General features: G+C 38.6%; 2 protein-coding genes across 4 annotated transcripts in view; one reads left to right on the forward strand and one right to left on the reverse strand.

Annotated features, from left to right (window-relative positions):
• PolD1 (DNA polymerase delta 1, catalytic subunit) overlaps positions 1-23,872 on the forward strand; it is a 362,759-nt gene that overhangs the window by 168,889 nt on the left and 169,998 nt on the right. For all 3 annotated transcript variants that reach the window (XM_076189251.1, XM_076189252.1, XM_076189253.1), the window contains 2 exons: positions 12,241-12,407; positions 22,882-23,027. In XM_076189251.1, coding sequence (XP_076045366.1) covers positions 12,241-12,407; positions 22,882-23,027 — 313 coding nt within the window. The remainder of the gene's footprint in view (positions 1-12,240; positions 12,408-22,881; positions 23,028-23,872) is intronic.
• Positions 1-23,872, reverse strand: part of LOC143027746 (uncharacterized) — a 538,392-nt gene that overhangs the window by 77,777 nt on the left and 436,743 nt on the right. The window lies entirely within an intron of this gene.

A 23,872-nucleotide genomic window follows, 5' to 3' on the forward strand; every position in this document is an offset into this window, starting at 1 on the left:
GGTGACTTTATTTTTTATAATGCGAGTATTATGACGCAACATTGCACGTCTGGCAGCTAATGCTGCCCGCGAGATTTTGGCCTGGAGTGAAGGGGTTAAGGGTGTGACTTTTCTCCCATATACCAATAAAAATTCTCTCCTCCACCCTTCTCCAATCAGAAAGACTTACACCGTCATAATCAATACTGCTTACACAAGCAATCTCGACATCGAAGCAGAATGGCCTAGTTTACATATTGTTACCTCAGCATTAAAATCTGTACCCTAGCTGTTGTTTATAAACTCTAGATGGTGAGCGAGATTATGCAACTCTGCAACTCCACAGCTAGCATTTTCAAAACATCTAATTTGTAAAAATAAGAACATAAGAAATAAAGGAGACTGCAAAAGACCATAAGGCCTACACTAGGCAGCTCCGTATCCATCACCACCTGTCGTCCCCATCCATAAAGTTGTCTAATCGTTTTTTAAAACAACTGATAGTTTCAGCGCTTACTACGTGGTTACTAAGTTTATTCCATTCATCGACCACCCTATTTGTAAACCAATTCTTGCCTATTTCCTTCTTAAATCTAAATTTGTCCAGTTTATACCCATTACTGCGAGTCCTGCCCTGTTGTTTTATTATGATGACCTTGTTTGCATCACCCTTGTTATAGCCTTTGATCCACTTACAAAGGATTACAAAGGCAAAGCATGCCGACAGGAGACCTTTTGATCCATATCTAGGTCGGATGCCAAAAAAAAAAAAAAAAAAAAAAAAAAAAAAAAAAAAAAAACATATTAATAATAAATTAAAACTATAACAATGTAAATAACAATTAAAATACATAAATAAATGCATTGGTATAGTTGAATAACAAACAAACAGGTAAATAGTAAATGATAATAAATTGACATATAACTAATAATAAATGAAAATCAGACAGACAAAGTATAACAAAACAAAAACAAATAATATAACATAAATCATAATAATTACAGCATCTTACTTAGGTATTTATCTAAATGATTCTTAAAGCTTCGAACTGAACTACATTGCACTACCTGTGCAGGAAGTTTATTCCATTCATTAACTACACGGTTGGCAAAGTTGTTTCTACCTACTTCCAAATTGAATCTATTTCCGGACAGTTTGAGACCATTGTTTCTTGTCTGATTCTCATTCAATGTGAAAATTTGGTCACTTTTGATGTTGTCAATTCCCTTTAAAATCTTAAAGACCTGTATCAAGTCACCTCTGAGTCTACGCTTTTTTAGGGAAAACAGATTCATGTGCTTAAGTCGATTTTCGTATGATTTATTTTTGATATTTGGAATCAGTTTTGTGGCTCGCCGTTGTACTTTTTCCAGTCTGTCAATGTCTTTAATGAGATTCGGTGACCATACGGAAACAGCATATTCCAAATGTGGACGAACTAACGATTTATATAGCTTGTTAATGAGTGATGGACTTTTGAAATCAAAAGATCGCGCAATCAATCCCAGAATCTTATTTGCTTTCTCAGAGGCTGAAATACACTGCTTGGATGATTTGAGGTCGTTACTGATAATTACGCCGAGATCTTTTTCACTATCCACTTTTGTTAACGAATTTCCAAATAACTTGTAATCGTACTTGCTGTTATTTTTACCTATGTGCATTACCTTGCATTTACTTGTGTTAAATTTCATTAGCCACTTTTCAGACCATTGCTGTAATTTATCTAAATCTTCTTGAATATCTAATTGGTTTGAGTGATCATTTGCCACTCCGCACAGTTTTGTATCATCAGCAAATTTGGAAACAGTAGATTTTAGTCCATGGTCTATATCATTTATATATACTATGAATAGAAGTGGCCCAAGAACGGAACCCTGAGGAACTCCACTTGCAACACTTTTCCATCCAGAAGTTTTTCCATTTAAAACAACTCTCTGTTTTCGACCTTTCAACCAATTACTAGTCCAACCTAATAGGCTACCACTTATTCCATGCAAAGCTAATTTAGTAAGAAGTCTTTCGTGTGGGACGGTATCAAAAGCTTTTGCAAAGTCTAGATATATTAAATCTATATTGTTTCTTTTGTCAAAATTCGAGACAACTGTGTTGTAGAATTCGAGTAAGTTAGTCACGCAAGAACGTTTCCGTCTGAAACCATGTTGGCTATCATTTATCAAACGGTTACTTTCTAAATGATATTCGATAGCATCTCTGATGATAGTTTCCATTATTTTTCCTACGATCGAAGTCAAACTAATAGGCCTATAGTTATTTGGTTTCTTTTTGTCACCTTTTTTGAATATGGGAGTAACTTGAACACTTCTATTAGATCACCCCGCACTCTGCGTCTTTCCAGAGAGTGTAAGTTTAGGTGCCTAAGCCTCTCTTCGTAAGGCAAATTTCCGAGTCCTTGTATCATTTTGGTCATTCTTCTCTACTGATTCTAGTGAATTTATGTCCATTTTGTAGGACGGAGACCAAAACTGTACCGCATAGTCAAGGATGGGTCTAACTATCGCTAGATAGAGTTTAATAATTACCTCTGCACTTCTATTTGTTACCGTCCTAGCAATGAAGCCTAATGCCCTGTTTGCTTTATTTCTGGCGCTAATGCACTGCTTCCTGGTTTTAAGGTCCGGACTCACCAGAACTCCCAAGTCCCTCTCGCACTCAGATTTTTCTAAAAACGTGTCATCTAAGTTGTATCTATTTTCGGGGTTGTGTAGCCCTACGTTTAACATGCTACACTTAGAGATATTGAAGTTCATTTGCCATTTCACCGACCATGTTAACAGTTTATTAAGATCATCCTGCAGAATCTGGGCGTCTTCTCCTGACCTAATTAGGCGTCTTATTTTAGTGTCGTCCACAAACTTACTAACATCACTATTTAACCCATTGTCTAAGTCGTTTATATACATAATGAACAATAAGGGACCCAAAACCGAGCCCTGGGGGACCCCGCTAGTAACATTGCCCCACCTAGATTTTATTCCATTTATGGTGACCCGCTGTTTTCTGTTACTAATCCAAGCTCTAATCCATTCTAACACTTTTCCTCCTATGCCATGGGCTTTGATTTTATTTAGTAGTCTCTGGTGTGGCACTTTGTCGAACGCTTTGCTAAAGTCAAGGTAAATAACATCGTAATTTTCATTGTTGTCTGACGCCTTATATACCTTAGTGTAAAAGGATATAAGATTTGTCACGCATGACTTACCTTTGGAGAAACCATGCTGTGAATCACGAATTAAATTATGCCCTTCAATGTGTTCTCTGAGTCTATTTACTATTATTGATTCAAGCATTTTTCCTATAACCGATGTCAAACTGATTGGCCTGTAGTTGCATATGGTCGATCTATCTCCCTTCTTAAAAACAGGAACAACGTTTGCCTGCCTCCAAGCAGTTGGAACAGAACCAGTGTCTACCGATTTATTGAATATTTCAGTTAACTGGTCGCAGATTTCAAATTTACACACTTTAAGCATTCTTGGAAAAATTTTGTCCGGACCCGGAGATTTTGTAGCTTTAAGTCTGTCAATCTGCTTGATAACTTCTTCTTTACTAATGCTGATATTAGTTAGGCTATTTTCTTCATCCCCTCTGAAAATCGGATCGCAGTCAGGTACTTTATCTAACCTCTCATTAGTAAACACCGATAGAAAATAATTGTTAAATTCCTCACTCATTTTTTCTTCCGATTCTATCATGACATTTTCATCGTTTTTAATTGGTCCTATTCTTTCTTTATTTTTTGTTCTATAGAGGTGAAAGAAACCCTTTGGGTTGGATTTTGCTTGACTGGCAACCTTGATTTCATAATTACGTTTCGCTGAATGTGTATTCCTTTTAACCAGCTTTGCCATTTCGTTATATCTTGATCTAAGGTGTGATTCCCCACCTTCCCTTCTATCTACCTGCTTATCTACCAGCCTATCATACTTTAAGTACCACTCATTTTTCTCCCACTCAAGAAATCTCTCATTCATTCCAGTAGCTTACCTTGTATTCCTCCTATTTCAATTTTTCTTAACCCCTTTCATACAGTGCTGCATACATAGGCGTCATGAGGAGCAAGTGGATTCATGAGGCTGCCATATCAGCATCTTGATTATATTTATTGTAGTTGTCCCTGCATAACTGACATACTCTGTAAATTGGCTTCATCACATTTTCTATGGTTATCAAAATTCACGGGTGAAAGAGAGAACGGTCGTATATATAAGCAGTGACTATTTTTTATGATGCGAATATTATGACGCCATATTGTACGTCTGGCAGCTAATGCTGCCCACGAGATTTTGAACCATAGTGAAGAGGTTAATAGCTTTTTATGTGGTGTTTTGTCAAAAGCCTTCTGCAAGTCTAAGAAGGCACAATCTGTCCGGCCATCTCTGTATTATTTCTATTAATATTGAGTAAAAACATATTTAGTTTGTGGTACACAATCTTCCACTTCTAAAGCCAAATTTTTTAGGGTTTAGTATTTTATTCTCCTCCAAGTGTTTGATCCATTTTTTCCTGATAACCTTTTCTCATATTTTTGCTACTGTGCTTGTAAGGGATACTGGTCTGAAGTTTGTAGGATTTTCTTTGTTTCCTTCTTTATATATTGGTACAATGTTTCAATTTTTCCAATCTTGCAGTACCTTTCCTTCCTTGAGTGAGAAATCTATTATTTTGTATGATTTGTCAGTTAGTTCATCTATACACTCTTTCAACATCAAATTTGCAATTCCATCTGGTCCATGTGATTTCCTAACATCTAGGTTTTTTATTTGATGTCGTATTTCTGTGTTCCCTTTATTTCTTTAATTTTGGGGGGGGGGGGTCTTTCTCATCCATCTTCCCAAATTTGTTAGCTCTCAATTTTAAAAACAGAACTGAAATGTCTGATCATAACTTCAGCCATTTCTATGTCATCAATATATTCTTTATCTCCTTCATGCAGATTCACTATTTCGTGTTCTTTTAATTTATCATTTACATATCTAAGAGAGTTTAGGTTGATCCTCACATTTGTCTATGATATCTTTTTCATAGTTTCTTTTTCTTTCCTGCATATATTCACATTTTCGTTCCCAAGTTTTATATAAGTTTGCCATTTGGATGTTTTTTTGTGTTTTTTCCATCTTTTCCAGGCTTTGTCTCTTCTGTCTTTAGCCTTACTGCACCTTTTGTTATACCAACACTTTAAATAAATCTCTTTTTGCTTGTTCTTTGTTACATATTTCTCAATTCCTTCCATGTACTTTTCTTTGAATATGTTCCATTTGCCTTCCATCTTCGTTTCCTTTATGGAGAATTTATCCTAGTTTGTGTTTTTGGACAAGGTGCAGGGATGACCCGTCATCTAGGAGGTGCTAAGATGGGAGGGAGGGTGGAGGGGTGTGGAGTGTTTTCAGGGATGGAATGGGAGGGAATGATTTTATGCCATTTCCTTTTTGGCTACCTCCCTAGTAAGGGGGAAAAAGCCTTGGTATATGTATGTATGTATGTGTTTTTGGACATTTTTTCTAAGGTTTGCAAAATCTGTTTTGTTGTACATTAATCTTCCTTCTTTATGTTTTTCATTCCTTTTTACATCATTTTGTTCTTTTAATTCAAACTATTAGTATATGGTCATTTTCCATTTGGTGTTTTATACTCCATTTTGTTCACAATATCCGTTTCAGAAGTTAATACTAAGTCTAGTTTCAATGGTTCCTCATTGTTTCTATATCTAGTATTTTCCTTAACTCATTGTGTTAAGGTATATTTGATGGTCATATCCAGTAGACTGTTGCTTTAAAGTTCTCTCCCTTTTACTATCATTTCTTCCCAGATTATATCCTTTGCATTAAAATCACCCATAATTACTATGTTACCACCCTCTTTCAGTAACTCATTTAGCACATTCATTGTGTCTTCCAATAATTTAGAATGATCAATATCAGACCAGATAGGAGTAGATAAATAGGAGGTAGATAGAAGTATAATAGGAAGAGTTAAGGATGTACAAGTGCCAAGGGGAGAGAGTGGGGGAATATCAGAACATTTCCTGTTTGAAGGTAAGTTGAGAGTGGAGGATAGATGGAGAAAGAGGAAAAGGACAAAAGGTAGGGAGGTGCTTAGAGTAAACTCTTTAAATGAAAAGGAGAAGGAGTACTAAAAGAAGCTGAGGGAGGAGTGGGAGGGAGTGAAGGATAGAGTAGAACTAGAAGTGGAGGAGGAATGGGGATGGTTCAAGGAGGGAGTCACAAAGTGTGCAAAGATGATGTGTGGAACAAGAAAGACAGGAGGAAATAGAAGGAAGGGTAGTGAATGGTGGGATGGGGAAACAAAGAAGGTTCTAGAGGAAAAGAAGTGAGCTTTCACAGATTGGTTACAAATCAGGACAAGGGAGTCATATGAGAGGTACAAAGAAAAGAAAAGTAAAGTACAAGGTAAAGGAGACAAAGAGGAGAGCAGATGTGAAAGGGGCAAGAGTATGACAGAAAATTTTGAAAGTAATAAAAAGATGATTTGGAAAGAAATTAAGAGAGGAAGAGGAGGCGAATCAAGTAGAGAAGAAAAGGTAAAAGGTGCAGATGGAGAGATGAGAATGGAAGAGATGGCAGTTAGGGGAAGATGGGCAGAGTATTTTAGGGAGTTGCTAAATGTGAAGGAGGATAGGGAGGGAAAGATAGTTGCAGTGGGAAGTGCTAAGTAAATGACCATGATGAGTGAGGAAAATGAAGGAGAAATAAGGAAGGATGAAGTGAAGGCAGTTGTTAAGATGATGAAAGCAGGTAAGGCACCTGGTCTGTATGGATGCCATGCAGAATGTCTGAAAAAATGAGGTACAGTGATGGTGGACTGGCTGGTGAGGTTATTTAATGTTTGCTAGAGAGAAGGTAGAGTGTCGGAGGACTGGAGGAATGCCTGTATAGTTCCACTCTACAATGGAAAACAAATGTGAGTGTAGTGGTTTCAGAGGGATTAGCTTGTCAAGTGTAGTTGGGAAGGCTTATGGGAGGATCTTGATTGAGAGGATTAGTAGAGGAACAGAGGGAGTAATTGGCGAGAAACAGTGCGGATTTAGGACAGGTAGAGGTTGCATAGATCAGATTTTTGTGGTAAGACAAATATGTGAGAAAGCTATAGGAAAGGGGAAGGATGTATTTTGGGCTTTTATGGATCTGGAAATGTCTCATGACAGGGTAGACAGAAAAGCACTGTGGGAGGTTTTGCAGATATATGGGATAGGAAGAAAGCTTCTAGGAGCTGTCAAGATTTTTTATGAGAGTAGTAGAGCATGTGTCAGGATTAGAAATGGAGAGAGTGAGTGGTTCGAGGTAAAGGTGGGACTTCGTCAGGGATGTGTTATGTCACTCTGGCTGTTCAACTTATACATGGATGGGGTGGTGCAAGAGGTAAATGCAAGGGTGGTGGGTCAGGGATTGGAGATGTTTAAAGAAAATGGAGAAAAGTGGGAGGTGAGCCAGCTGTTGTTTGCAGATGACACTGCGCTTGTAGCAGGATCAGAAGAGGGGTTGAGGAAGTTGGTGACAGGGTTTGGGAGTGTGTGTGAACGAAGAAAGCTGAAGATAAATGTGGGTAAAAGTAAGGTGATGAGATATACAAGTGGTGAAAGTGGCAGTAGACTGGAAGTGAGCATTAAGGGAGAGCGACTGGAGGAAGTGGATAGTTATAGGTACTTGGGTGCAAATGTGGCAGGAAAGAGTGGAGTGGAGGTGGAGGTAGAATGTAGATTGAGAGAAGCGAGTAAACGCCTTGGTGGATTGAAAAGTGTAATGAGGAATAGACATTTGGGAATGGATGCTAAGAGGAGATTGTATGAAGGAGTGATTGTGCCAACAGCACTGTATGGGGCAGAAACATGGAACATAAGAGAGGAAGAGAGAAGAGGTTTGAATGTGTTTGAGATGAGGTGTCAGAGAAGTGTGATGAGGGTTACTAGGCTGGATAGAGTGAGAAATGAGGAGGTGAGGAGGGGAACAGGGGTGGTAAGGGACTTGGGAGATAGAGTGGATGAAAGAGTGTTGGGATGGTTTGGACACATGGAAAGAATGAGTGAAGAAAGACCAGTAAAAGAGGTATGGAAGGCAGATGTGGTGGGAGTGAACATGAGGGGGTGACCTAGGATGAGATGAATGGAATGAAAGGGGTTTTGGGGAAGAGGGGAAGGACTGGAGAGGACTGAAGACAGGGGTGGATGGAGAATGGTTGTATATGGATAATGTGGTGATGCATGAGGTGGAATGGATGGGGTGTGAGGTAGTATGTATGAAAAAAATTTGACGCAGCCCAAAGGGATTTCTCCCCATCTTCTCCTTTTCTGCATGAGGAGACGGAAATGGGGGGGGGGGGGTCATCCATTGAATGAAGTGGCCTTGCTGTGGATGTGCTGAGTCTTGCGACACTGCCTTTGATCCAGGGCAGTGGACAAGATGCAGGGATGACCCGTCATCCAGGAGGTGCCAAGATAAAAGGGAGGATGGAGGGGAGTGGAGTATATTTAGGGATGGAATGGGTGGGGGAATGGTTTTTATCCATTTTTCTTCTTGGCTACCTCCCTTGTAAGGGGGGAAAAGCCTTTGGTATATGTATGTATGTACTATCAGACCTAGCCTGTGTTTTTGGCGGCACATATTCTCCAACAGATTTTCTACTTTTCATATATGTATATATATATATATATATATGTTTTACAACTTTAATCATAATTAATTCCACATATTTAGCTTCATTTATCTTTGTCATATTTAAACCCTTTTTGGTTAATATCATGACACCTCCCTGTTTGTCTGTTCTATTTTTTGCCCAGTGGTTGTATAAACCTTGCCCCACCATACTTGTTGATAGAGGGCCTTTCAGTTTTGTCTCAACAATTCCTATAATGCCAGGTTTCTCTATTTCCAGATAGTTGTTTAGTTTAATTCCAGAGATCATGCTGTCGATATTTGTGTATGTCACTTAAGTTTCATATTTTCTTCTCTTTTTATATTTAAGTTTCCATTTTTCTGATGTACCATTTTTTCAGTCTCAGGTGTGGTACTCTCAAAAAAAAAAAAAAAAAAAAAAAAACTTTCTTTTCCGTCTCTATTCTTTTATCATTACTATCGTTCGCTTCAATTCTGAGAGCCTTGTCTTTCTCTTTTTCCTCGTCACTCATTTCTTTTTTTATCCATATACACCCACTCCTCGTTTAACGACCTACTTGGTTAACGACAACTCGGAGTAACGACGGGCTTTATGACAGACCAATATTCGTTTAACGTAAATCTCCCGAAGTTACGACGTCGTGTGTGATAATTAAGTTGGCTGAGGCAAATTTGTATGTTATAAATGAACCTGTACGGTGGATATTACCTGTGAGGTAAAGTGTTCTGAAGCTTAGGTCTACATTACCATCCTGCAAGCTGAAAAAACTACCTGGGGTACAGTATATACCAGTAGTGGTAAATTTTTAGTTTCGACCTTTATTTAAGCTCTGACCCTTCTGTCTTTTGTTGAACCAGCATTCAATGTACACTCTCTCTAGCTTCTGTCTTGGTACGTGCCTATTCACCCCTTCATTGTAATTATCCATCAAGATATCCCATTTCTCTTCCACATTTGTCTCTTACATGTAAAAAGTTTCCCAATTTGCATTCTGGAAGAATTTCTTTAGTTTTGCAAAGACCATTTTGTTGTACATCAGTCTTCCTTTCCTATGCTTTTCATTTCTCTCCATGTATATATCTTCCTTTAGTTCAGTTTCAGTGAGTATATGGTCACTCTTTCCAATTGGCATCTTGTATTGGATTTTATCCTTACTTTCAGGTTCTGTTGTAAATGTTAAATGTAGTTTCAATGGCTCCTCATTATTTCTGTATCTGGTGTTTTCACTGACCCACTGAGTCATTGTATATTCCATGGTCATATCCAGTAGTACATTACCCCACATGTCTCCTCTCACTATCATGTTTTCCCAACAAATTTCTTTGCAATTGAAGTCTCCCATAATTACCAGATTACCCTTGCCCAATAATATTTCATTTAATGATTGCCTTGTATCTTCTAGCATTTTCATATGCTCATTCTCTTTCCAAGCATTCATTTTTGGGGGCACATAAGTCACCACAAACTATCTACTTTTCATGTTCTTCAACTTTTATCATGATCAGTTCTACATTACCTTTGCCCTCTGCAATTTTTGTCACATTCAAGTTTTTCTTGGCCAAGAACATGATTCCTCCTCTCTGTTTCTTGTCTCTGTTTTTAATCCAGTAATTGTATAGTCCATTTCCTACATTGATGGATGGTTTTTCACCCCTTAGTTTAATGTCCACAATTCCCATTATGTCTGTTTTTTCCTCTAGCAGGTAATCATTAAGTTCATTCAATCTTGAAATTAATTGGTGTTGGTATAGGCCATTTTCATTTTTTTTTTTTTTTTTTTTTTTTTTTTTTTTTTTTTTTTTTTTTTTTTTTTTTTTTTTCCTGTCTGGTTCACCCATTCTGATGTACCATTTCCTCAGTCTCGTGTCAATTACTCTCCAATGGAATTCCTTGCTTTCAGTCTCCATTCTTTTTGCATTTTTTCCCATTGTTTCATCTCTTAGTGTTTTTTGTTTTTTTCTAATTCCTCAGTACTCATTTCTCTTTTTATCCATATCTTGTTGTAATGTTCACTCCCTACCAAGTTCAAAATTTTCTGTCGTACTCTCACCCCATTTCACATCTGCTCTCCTCTTTGCCTCCTATATCTTATGCTTTACTTCTCTTTGTTTCACTCATATTCCCTTCTATATTTTAACCTATCTGTAAAAGCTCGCTTCTTTTCTTCTACATCCTTCTTTGCTTCCTCATCCCACCACTCACTACCCTTCCTTCTATTTCCTCCCATCCTCCTTTTTCCACACACCATCTTTGCACACCTTGTGACTCCCTCCTTGAACCATCCCTACTCCTCTCTCAGCTTCTTGTACTCCTCCTTTTCATTCCCATTTAAGCAGTTCACTCTAAGTATCTCCCTACCTTCTACCCATTTCCTCTTTCTCCATTTGTCCTACACTCTCAACTTACCTTCCAAAAAATTATTTGATATTCTTCCACTCTCCCCTTAGAACATGGACATCCTTAACTCTTCCTGTTATACACCTGGATACCACTATATACAGTAGTCCATTAACACTCTACCACCCTTCCATCCACCAATCTCTCCCATGTGTACTTATGCTTGATTTTCTTCCTAAACACTGTATTTGCTATCATCAACTCTCTAGACACATTATCAGCTCTCCACTACAATTTTTTCCTGGAACTCCATACTACCCAACCACTCCATCTATTGGTTCATTTCCTACCCAAGTATTAAGGTCTCCCAATACTACTACATTGACATCTCTCCCCAATCCCTATATGCACTCATTTAGAGCCATCCCAAAAAAACTCATTTTCGTCTACACTCGTCACTACCAGGCTCATATGCACGTACAAAAACTCATGTCTCCCTTCCCAGTTTCACCTTCATTCACATTAACCTTGAAGAAACCTTCCACTCCACCACACGCTTACCTATCCCTTCACCTACTATGTTAGTATAGCCACACCTCTCCCTTGTCCTTTTGTTCACTCTTGAAAACCTCCCAACTATACTCCCAAACTCACACTTGCCCCTCACTCGCACCTTAGTTTCACTGTGCCAACACATCCATCTGTTTTCACAAACATACTGCCAATCTCTTCCCTTTTACTCACACACATTAAAAGACTTTTTATTTTATTTTATTTATTTTTTTTTTTTTTTAAGAATGCCTAGTCCTATCCCCATCCCATTTTTTGCTGCCTCATATGACTCAAGTGGAAAGACTTGGTGGCATTATTCTTTTCCCCCACCACAGGGTTAGGCAAAAACAGGAAATTAATGTTCAGAGAAATGGTACATGGCAGTAACAAGGGGTGGGGGGGGCAGTATAACAGAGGGACAGTTGCAGTATAATAAAGTATGATCATTTCTCTATGAACAGAGATTTCCTCTATAACAGACAATATGATGTATGGCTCTGGTACATAGGGGCAGCCCATGTAGACCTTAAAGTATCAGCTGCATGCTACTTAGCCACTATAACATGCAGCTAATACCCCAGACAGGTATATGTAATTTAATAAGTTCCAAGGCTCTGTTAATACATGTTGATTTCAGATTATCTTAGGAACACCAATATTTCTCCATATTTCTGTAATGCTAATACTTAAAACAATTTCTTTGTTTTTGATGGTTACAGGTGTTTTTCCGGAGCCCAACCATGACCCAGTGATCCAAATTGGCAACATGGTGCAGTGTCAAGGAGAGAGTGAACCCTTTATCCGAATAATTTTTACCTTGAAGGAGTGTGCACCCATTGTTGGTGCAAAAGTCAAATCATATGAACAGGAAAAGAATATGCTAGAAGTGAGTGTGTGTGTATATATATATTTTATTGGTACAGAAATAACTTCATTTCAGGAACATTCTACATACAGTACTACCTCTCATTAATGGACGTTAATTAGCTGTATTTGTGGTGTTTTCGGTGTTTTTGGTGCTGTTGTTTAGTGTGTGCAATCACTATGCCACCCAAAAACCACTTCAAATCAATGGATTATTCACATCAGTGGACACCGTTACCCCTCTTTTAGTCCGTTAATGAGAGGTAGTACTGTATATATATATATATATATATATTGACATGAGAAATCACATAAACTCGTGATTCTAAATATGTGGAAAAACCAAGGAAAAAGATAAACTGATGACCAAGCGCTTTCGTCTATTTAGACATCCTCAGGGTACATGAGGATGTCTGAATAGATGAAAGCGCTTGGTCATCAGTTTATCTTTTTCGTTGGTGGTTTTTCCGCATATATATTGACGAAAATATCTTTTCTAATTTACAAGGGGTGACTGAGTCAAAGTATACATCCACCCAATACCCATTTCACATCCATTAACCCCTTCCATACGGTGCCGCACACGTAGGCGTCATGGACTTAGATCTCGGTGGCAGCAGCCAATGCCAGCCGTACGACGTGTCGTAATAATACTCGCATCATAAAATATAGTCACCGCTTATATCGATCGTTCTCTCTTCACCCGTGAATTTTGATAACCATAGAAAATGCGATTACAAAAGAATTAGAAAGAATGTCATTATGGAGGGGCGACTACAATAAATATAATCAAGACGCCGATATGGCAGCCTCGCGAATACACTCGCTCCCCATGACGCCTACGTGTGCGGCACCGTATGGAAGGGGTTAATAACCCATTTTTCTCCTATCTTTTTATCTCATGGATGAAGGGTCATCCCAATGCTCTTCTACACTCCTCAGGTTAATGCAATGCAGCACTTTTATGGCAGGATTTGACAGCTAGAACTGAAAAATTTGAGGAGCAGACACAGAACATCACATTGGGTTGCATCATTTCCTCATCCATTTCACCCTACTCCTTACAGTGCCCCTTTCACCCGATTCAACCACCTTATTTTTGGTTGTTCCTCAAGTTCACTCCATCAGCTTTTGCTTTCTGCACTCTTTGCTAGCCCTTCCTCACCCATTCTTTCCTTATGCCCAAACTATCTTTGCAGTCTATTCATTAACCTATCTGCCAGCTTTCTATCCATCTCCATGTTTCATTTCACCATCATGTTTTTCATTATATCTCCTCAATTACACCTACCATACTCCTTAAACACTTAATCTCAAACATATTAAGGTTCTTCTACATCCTTCAAATGATGAATCACTTAAACATTTGGATAAAAACTTGTAGAATTCACTTTTTTTTTCTTGATATAAATTGTGAAAGAACTCATAATGAACTCTTTCTTGAGATGTTATTCTCCAGCTTTGTGATAAAGCTAACTAACTTGAAATAGGAAGCACTTTATGCAAACCTTTCTTTATCACAGTAGAAAGTTTTCCTCTTAATGAGATAATTTTCCAACACTTCTCACACAAAATACTAAGATCCAGGACAGAGTTCCACACTTTTGCTACACTTTTGAAAGAGATGCTCACAAAGATACAGTACTGAGAGAGGGTGCTGAGTGATGGCCAAAAATTTGATTAACTTCTTCACACTGTGCTAACCACTCACATCACTTCATCCCATGAGGGCATGTAGCTAGCAAGAGAACTTAGTGGGAGGAACAAAGGCTGTGATGTCACTACAAAGGACAGTTGACAGTTGTGCGGTGCCCTTTTTAAAGCTACATGTTCTATTACCTTTTGGAGAGTGTGCCACAGATCAGGAAACTTGAAATGGAACTTTTCCCTATACGTGCTTTAAAATAAAAAATTTAAAACAGCTGTTGAAAGAATGGAATTTTGTACCCATTTCTCAGCATTTTTATTTTTCTTCAGATATTTACTTCCTTTACCCTGTCATCTCTACCTCCACCTGTTCATTATCCAGCCTTTCACCTTTTAAATATCTTCAACCCATCATTATCATCACTCCTTGTACATCTTGTTACAATACTTTTGCTTCCATGTATTTTCATACTCTCACACATCCTTCCAAATTCCTCCAACTGCTTCAGTCTATCCACTGACTCAGCTACAAAAGCATTGTCACATACAGATAACTGACTTACCTCCCACTTCCCTTCATTCTCACTCAATAACTCAAAACCTTTGCCTAGAATTCACTTGTTTACCTCTCTTACCACCCTATACATGTTGAAGAACCCTGTTAACATTATACAACCCTGGTAATGCATATGCCTTCCTCTCAGATTATTCACTTTGTCCATTCCCAGTCCTCACACAATTTGTAAACAACATTGGTGGTAGCCTCACTCGGGGTCTTGGGCGCCGTGCTATTCCTCATTATGAGGGAACGAATGAGGTTAGGTTTGCAGAATATTTTCAAATCTATGATGGCATTTTTATTAGTTGGGGTGACTCCTCTTTGATAATATTCCTAAGGGCATCACACTCCTCACGGTACCGATCATGAAAAGAATTTTGGTGGTAAATGGTGATTTTCTCCTTGGGATGGGTGGGCAACTGGGCCAGGTCTGCAAACTGGTCCAGTTTTTACTGTATAACTTTCTCGATGAGATGGTCTGCGTAGCCGTTGTTGGTGAGGAGCTGGCGGATACAGTCGAGTTCTCTGTAGATCTCGGCCCAGCTACTACAGTGGGTAAGGGCCCTTTTCACATAGGAAGATATCACGGATATCTTGTATGAGACAGGACATTCGCCCCAGGCATTAAGGCAGTGGGCCATGTTGGTGGCTTTGGTGTATACCTTAGTCTTGAAGCCCTGGTCTTGTTTAGTGATGTCCACATCTAGGAAGGGGAGGCACCCCTCTACACTGCGTTCACAGGTGAAGGTCAGGCTGGAATTACCTTCAAGAGCAGTAATCATGAAGAGGTTCCTCACCAACAACAGCTATGTAGACCATCTCATTGAGAAAGTTATACAGAAAAAACTGGACCAGTTTGCAGACCCGGCCCAGTTGCCCACCCATCCCTAGGAGAAAATCACCATTTACCACCAAAATTCTTTTCATGATCGGTACAGTGAGGAGTGTGATGCCTTTAGGAATATTATCAAGAGAGGAGTCACCCCAACTAATAAAAATGCCATCATAGACTTGAAAATATTCTGCAAACCTAACCTCATTCATTCCCTCATGATGAGGAATAGCATGGTGCCCAAGGCCCCGAGTGAGGCTACCACCAATGTTGTTTACGAATTTTCTTGTCAGGAGGGCCGCTGTGACGGCTCCAGCACATACATTAGTAGGACCTCTACACTGCGACGTCGCCTACAATCCCATAGAAACCAGGGGTCAATTTTCCAGCATTTCACTGAAATACACATCATGAGGCTTCCTCTACAGAAACTACTAGACCAAACGGAAATTCTCCACAAGGAGTTTGCCTTCAGGAAGCTGCAGATTGCAGAAGCAGTATCTATTACTTGCCAGCACCCTACCATCAACATACAGCAAGCTGCCGATTTTATATTCCCTTCTGCGTGCCCTCTGAAGATTATCACCCTCCAGCAACAAACCCTAAGCAGCAGCCCCACGAACAAGTGCAACATGTCCAACTAGTTAATCAGCGCCTAGGACCAGTAACCAGAGCAGTAGTAACTCAGGCTAGAGCTTCCAGACAAAATCCCACCCTCTTGGCTCCCGGACAAAATCCCACCATCTTGGCTCCCAGACAAAATCCCACCCTCTTGGCTCCTGGATCAAATCCCACCCACTTGTATCCCAGACAAAGTCTCATGCTGCCCCTCTTGGCCAATGAGGGGCCAGTATTGTCTGAGCTAGGCAAGCTAAGCTGTTACACCGCCTTATAAGGCAGCCCACCCAACCAGCAGTCATTATTCCTTGTAAGACCTTTCAACATAGCAGAGCATCCTAACAAAGCAGTCCTCACCCTGAAGATGCCTCACGACGAGCTGAAAAACTAAAGTTTTGGTGGAGTCAGTAGTTCAATACTATTACTATGCAAAAATATACCAGTTGGCATACACTGCGTATATTCTTTTGAGTCATGAATGACTACTTCCAGTCCCTCTCAGTTGCTAATAGGAAAGTATTCTCCAAATTAAAGAATACAATCTTGAAGATTGTTAAAGCAACTAGTGCAGTTGATTTCAACCAGAATATATATATATATATATATATATATATTATATATATATATATATATACATACATACATACATCACACGCCAGACTTGGTCGGAGCAAAACGCATAGATCGAACGCTCCGAACTGCTAGCTAGCTAGTGAGACACAAGCAAACGATTGGAAACGATTGAAAACCTGACCTAGTTGTTTATATATATAGTGAAGTATAGCTATTAACTTGGTGTGACCAAAATGTAATTCGTTTTTATATCTCCATTTTACTTTTTTTTTTTTTTTATTATTATTATTATTATTATTATTATTATTATTATTATTACTTTTTCCATCAAAATGGAAACACCAAGAGACAAAGAGACACCCAAGAGAAGCCTGGAAGAAAGTACAATTGAGTCTCCACTCAATGTTGTCGAGAAAAGGACCTTCCTCGCACAGACACCAAGGGAATACCAAAGGTTTGAGAGAAGCTTATTTTCGGGGTTTGAAAGGGAAGGAAATGTTATGCAAAGAGGATTAGAAATGGATAGAGAACCAAGGTATAGAAATATAGTGAGAAATAGAGATTTTAATGACATTTTGGATGAATTATTAGAGCTCAAAAGCGAGTACAAAATAATGTACAAAGAAGTATACATGCTAAGGAAAGCCAATGAGGAGAATTATAGGGAGATAGATGAGTTAAAAAAGGAATTGAAGCAATTAAAGGGAGAAAATTAAAGGTTTAAAAGCTAAGACACAAATAGAAATGAGGCCTTGAAAAGGGAAATAAAAAAACAAATGAAAGAAGTGACTGAAAAGGTGGAAGAAAGAATAAAAGAGGGTGACTTAAAAGAAATGAAGCAGTGGAAAATAGAATAGGAAAGTCAAGAAACATCCCTAAAGAAAATAATGGAGCAACAAGTCAAGAGAATACCAGGGAAACAGTGATCCAAGTAATCAAAGAAAAAGGTAACTTAGGGACACAGACAAAAAAACATGCATTGTAATCTATGGTATTAAAGAGAAGCATGATGTATCCAGATATCGGAGGGAAAAGGAAGAGAAAGAGATCGCTAAGGAAATTCTGAAAGAATTACAAACAGATGAATTAGGCTGGGATTGGGAAATCAAGGAAACCCATAGAATGGGCAGATACTCTAAAGAAAAACAATACAGGCCACAGAAAGTACAGTAAAGCTTAGATATCAAACAACTGCAGAGGAAATACTATCCAGAACAACAAAATTAGCTGATAGTGAACATTACAAAAATATATGTATAAAAAAAAAAAAAAAATGAGTGAGGAAGAAAAAGAACTTAGGAACGAAGCATATTATAAGAATGAAAAAAGAACTGAAACTGAAAAGAATTAGTTTTTTTGGAGAGTGGTGGATCTGAGGCTGAGAAAATGATATATAAGGAAAATGGAAGCAAAGAAGACAGAAAAAGATGAGAAAGGAAATTAAAAACAACTTATACTAATATAGATGGAATAATTTCAGGAATGAATGAATTAAACGATTACCTTGGAATAGTGGAAACTAAATTAAAGTATACTCTACCTCCCCACACGGTGGTACAAGGGGTATACAACTGTTGGACAAAGAATAGAAAGGATAAACAGGGTGATGGAGCTTTAATTTTGACCAATAAAGATTTAAATGTAACAAAAACAACTGAAGGAAGAAATAATGTAGAATCAATTATGATACAAGTTGAAAGCAAACATGTGAAGAGTAGAAATTTGTAGTGGTGTAAGTGCCCCCCAAAACACAATCCTGGACAGAAAGTGATCATTCCAAATTATTAGATGACGCAAAATATGAATGAACTAATATACTGAAAGACAAGAGGAAATACAGTAATTATGGGTGACTTTAATTCAAAAGAAAAATGTTGGGAAGAAATGACAGTGAAGGGGGAGAGGAATGCTGTGGCAATGTCCTACTTGACTTGACCATCGAATACACAATGACCCAGTGGATTAGAGAAAATACTAGATATAGAGGTAGTGAACCCTCAAAATTAGACTTAATACTTATCACAGAGCCTGAGATTATCTATAAAATTGATTACAAAACTCTAATAGGCAAGAATGACCATGTACTAATAGAATTGGAATTGAAAGAACAAATTGATCAAAGCAAAAACGATTAACAGAATAGGAAGACTAATGTACAACAAAACAAATTTTGAGAAACTCAAAATATTCTTTCGTAACGCAAACTCGGAAAAATTCCTAAGCAAAGAAACAGGGATGGAAGAAAAATGTAACATACTAAAAGAAATTTATAATGAGGGAGTGAATAGATATGTACCACAACAAAAAATGGAAAGAACATACATAAAAAGCTGGTACAACAAAAGTTGTAGTGAAGCTAAGGATAATAGAGACAAAGCTTGGAAGAAATGGGAAAGAGACAAGAAAACAAGCAAATGGCAAAAGTACATCAAACTTAGAAATGAGTATGTAAAAATACGCAGAGATGAAAAGAGAAACTGAAAAAAAGATAATTGATAAATGCAAAGAAGAACCCAAACTATTTTACAGGTATGTCAATGGAAAACTGAAGAACAAACAAGAATAAGAAAAACTGCGCCAAGATAAAGATGAATGTACAGAAGAACTGGAAATGGCTGAAATTATGAACAACCATTTCAAATCGGTATTCACAATAGAAAACTCGCCTAACTGTGAGGAAATAGTGAGAGAGTTGCCCCCCTCAATGAAAGAAATCATCATAATGCAAAAGGAAATTGGTGACCAAATTAAAACCCTTGATGTTAGAAAATCATATGGTCCCGACGGAATTGCAAATTGGATACTGAAAGAAAGCATGGAAAAATTAATAGACAAAATATACAATATAATTAAATACTCACTTAAAGAAGGAAAAGTACCACAGGACTGGAAGAAGGCAAATATTGGACCAATATATAAGTGAGGGAACAAAGAAGACCCATCTAACTACAGACCGGTCTCACTAACAAGCACAGTAGCAAAAATTTGTCAAAAATTTGTCAAAAATAGATGGGTTCAGCATTTGGAAGAAAAAACTATACTAAATCCAAACCAATTTGGATTCAGACAAGGAAGATCATGTGCAACAAACTTGATTTGCTTCTATTCAAGACTACCTGGTAATAGACATAATACAAGAGAGAGATGGGTGGGCAGACTGTGCCTTTCTGGACCTACAAAAGGCATTTGATAAGGTACCACATAAAAACTAATAAAGAAGTTTGAGTCAATAGGTGGCAGAGGAAAAATATTGGAATGGATGAAAGGTTTACTTATTGGGAGGAAAATGAGAGAAGTAATAAGAGATAAATTCTCAAACTGCGAAGAAGTGATAAGCGATGTCCCCCAGGGATCAGTACTGGCCCCGATCATGTATGCAATATACATTAATGACAGGGATGCTGTAGAGTATTAAATGAATTTCTTTGCAGATGATGCAAAGATATTAAAAAAGGTAAAAACGGAGGAAGACTGCAACTCATTGCAACAAGATTTGGACAAGATCTGGAATTGGACTCAAAAGTGGGAAGTAAAATTCAATATAAAGAAATGTATAATGGAATTTGGAAAGAGTAAAAACAGAATATCAAAAGATTACAAAATTGGTGAAGAAGTGAAAAAAGTACATACATATATACCAAGGATTTTTCCCTCTTTCAAGGGAGGTAGCCAAAAAGGAAAAGGCATTAAATCATTCCCACCCATTCCATCCCTAAATACACTCCACTCCCCTCCACCCTCCCTTTTATCATAGCACCTCCTGGATGATGGGTCATCCCTGCACCTTGTCCACTGCCCTGGTTCAGAAGCAGTGTCGCAAGTCACAGCACATCCACAGCAAGGCCACTTCATTAAATCGGCAACCCCCCTCTCAGTCCTCCCATGCATAAAAGGAGAAGACTGGGAGAAATCCCTTTGTGCTGTGTCAAATTTTGCTCACACATACTCCCTCACCCCCCATCCCCCCCACCCATTCCACCTCATGCATCACATCATCCATATACAACCATTCTCCATTCACCCCTGTCTTCTGTCCTCTCCCGTCCTTCCTCAACAGGCATTCCCCTCTTCCCCAAAGCGCCCTTCACCCCATCCAACCATCTCATCCTAGGATGCCCCTTCATGTTCATTCCCTCCACATCTGCATTCCATACCTCTTTTACTAGTCTTCACTCATTCTTTCCATGTGTCCAAACCATCCTTATAGTCTTTCATCAACCCTATCTCCCGACTCCCTTTCCACCCCTGTTCTCCTCCTCACCTCCTCATTTCTCACTCTATCTAGTCTAGTAACCCCCATCATACTTCTCCACCTCATCTCAAACACATTCAAACTCCTTCTCTCCTCCTCTCTTATGTTCCATGTTTCTGCCTCATCCAGTGCTGTTGGCACAATCACTCCTTCATATAGTCTCCTCTTAGCATCCATTCCCAAATGTCTATTCCTCATTACCCTTTTAATCCACCAAGGCATTTACTCGCCTCTCTCAATCTACATTCTACCTCCACCTCCACTCCACCTTTTCCTGCCACATTTGCACCCAAGTATCTAAAACTATCCACTTCCTCCAGTCACTCTCCCTTAATGCTCACTTCCAGTCTACTGCCACTTTCACCCCTTGTACATCTCATCACCTTACTTTTACCCACATTTATCTTCAGCTTTCTTCTATCACACACTCTCCCAAACTCTGTCACCAACTTCCTCAATCCCTCCTCCGATCCTGCCACAAGCTCAGTGTCGTCCGCAAACAACAGCTGGCTCACCTCCCACTTTTCTCCATTTTCTTTAACCATCTCCAATCCATGACCCACCACCCTTGCATTTACCTCTCGCACCACCCCATCCATGTACAAGTTGAACAGCCAGGGCGACATAACACATCCTTGATGAAGTCCCACCTTTACCTTGAACCACTCACTCTCTCCATTTCTAATCCTGACACATGCTCTACCACTCTCATAAAAACTCTTGACAGCTCCTAGAAGCTTTCCTCCTATCCCGTATATCCGCAAAACCTCCCACAGTGCCATCCTGTCTACCCTGTCTTAAGCTTTTTCCAGATCCATAAAAGCTTAGCTTGTTAAGTGTAGATGGGAAGGCTTATGGGAGGATTGAGAGGAACAGAGGGAGTAATTGGTAAGGAACAGTATGGATTTAGGACAGGTAGAGGTTGTATAGATCAGATTTTTGTGGTAAGACAGATATTTGGATGAGGAAATGGTAAAAAAAAATCTAATTACACTAATAAGACCAAAACTTAAGTATGCAGCAACACTATGGACACCCAGTACCAAAAAAAATGTAAAAAAAAATAGAAAGAATACAAAGAGCAACAACCAAACTAACACCAACTCTTTCTGAACTGATAAATGAGCAAAGACTGTCCAAACTAGAATTACCAAAAAAATGAAAGGCAGAGGTGGAGGGGAATGTCTGTTGACCAGGGATGAGAGAAGGCAAAGGGTAAGTGTGAGTGGAAAATTATAATGGATGTAATATAAATTGATGCGACCCAAAGGGATTACTTCTTGTTTTCTCTATTTTTGTTTGAGGCGATAAGGGAGAGAGGGTCACCATATAGATAAAGTGGATGGGCCGTATCGTGCTATGTTGCTTGTCATCCAGGCAATGTACAGGGGACAGGGATGATCCTTCATTCACAAGATATCTATATACCAAGGGCTTCTTCCCCTTTATAAGGGAGGTAGCCTGGTCAAAGGCATGCACCCACTCTCACCTATTCCATTCCTAACCACCAGCCTTGTTTCCTTCTCATCTTAGCTCCTCATGGATTAAGGGTCATCCCTGTCTCCTGCCCACTTCTTAAGCCAGAAGCAATGCAGCAAGATACATCCACAGCAAGGCTGCTTCACTTAATTGGCAATCCCCACCCCTCCATTCCCTTATGCAGGAAATTGAGAAGACAGGGAGAAATCCTTTCATGCTACATAAAAATATCAACACCCAACCACTCCCCACTTCCCATCATCACCCACCCTTCATTCACACACAGCAAAGATAAAAGGGAAATGGGTGATGGATAGGAGTGGGATAGCTGGCTACCTTCCTTTTATGGGGGAAGAAGCCTATTGGTATATAGAATATTTTGAAGGAAAATATTGTTGAAGTGAGTAATATGTCATCCTATTGTATATTTGACATCCATTCTGTGCTATCTTATTTTTATTTCATTTATTTATTTATTATTATTATTATTATTATTTTTTTTTTTTTTTTTCCAATTATTATTTTTTTTTTTTCAGGATTGGGCTATCTTTCTGCGGCAGGTAGACCCTGACATCATCACCGGCTATAACATTGGTAACTTTGACTTCCCTTACCTTATTAACAGAGCCAAACACCTGAAGTGTGACAATTTCTTCAAGCTAGGAAGAGTAAAAAATATAAGGTAAGTTTGTGGGTATTTACCTATTACCAGATTGTAAAGTTGTATTTTTACATGCATATATATATATATATATATATATATATATATATATATATATATCAAGGGCTTTTACAAAGGATTACAAAGGCAGAGCATGCCAACAGGAGACCTTTTGGTCCATTACTAGGTTGGATGAAAAAAAAAAAGATAAATACAAAAGATAAATGACAGTCATTACAGCATCTTGCTTAGGTGTTTATTCCATTCATTAGCTACATGGTTGGCAAAGTTGTTTCTACCCATTTACAAATTAAGTATATTTCCTGACAGTTTTGAGACAATTGTTTCTTGTCTGATTCTCATTCAATGTGAAAATTTTGTCACTTGATGTTGTCAATTCCCTTTAGAATCTTGAAAACCTGTATCAAGTCACTTCTGAGTCTATGCTTTTTTAGGGAAAACAGATTCATATATTTGTGTCAATTTTTGTGTAATTTATTTTTGATATCTGGAATCAGTTTTGTGGCTCACCATTAGCATGCAGTTGATACTTTAGGGTCTATATGGGGTGCCCCTACAGACCAGAGCCACACATCATTTTGTCTATGATAGAGGAAAACTCTGTTCATAGAGAAATGATGACACTTTTATACTACGACTGTCCCTCTGTTATGCTATCCCCCAACCCCTTGTTGCTGTCCTGTACTATTTCTCTGAGTATTCCTTTTCTGTGATGGGGAAATTCCCTATGGTGGGGGAAAAGAATACTGCCACTAAGTATTCCCACTTGGATCGTAAAAGGTGAGAAGAAAGGGACGGGGATTGGGACTAGGCATCCTTCTCCTTGTAGCCCCACAGGGGACTTT

This window comes from Oratosquilla oratoria, chromosome 8, assembly GCF_046742065.1.
Source record: "Oratosquilla oratoria isolate Oo_2021 chromosome 8, ASM4674206v1, whole genome shotgun sequence".
Lineage (NCBI taxonomy): Eukaryota > Metazoa > Arthropoda > Malacostraca > Stomatopoda > Squillidae > Oratosquilla > Oratosquilla oratoria.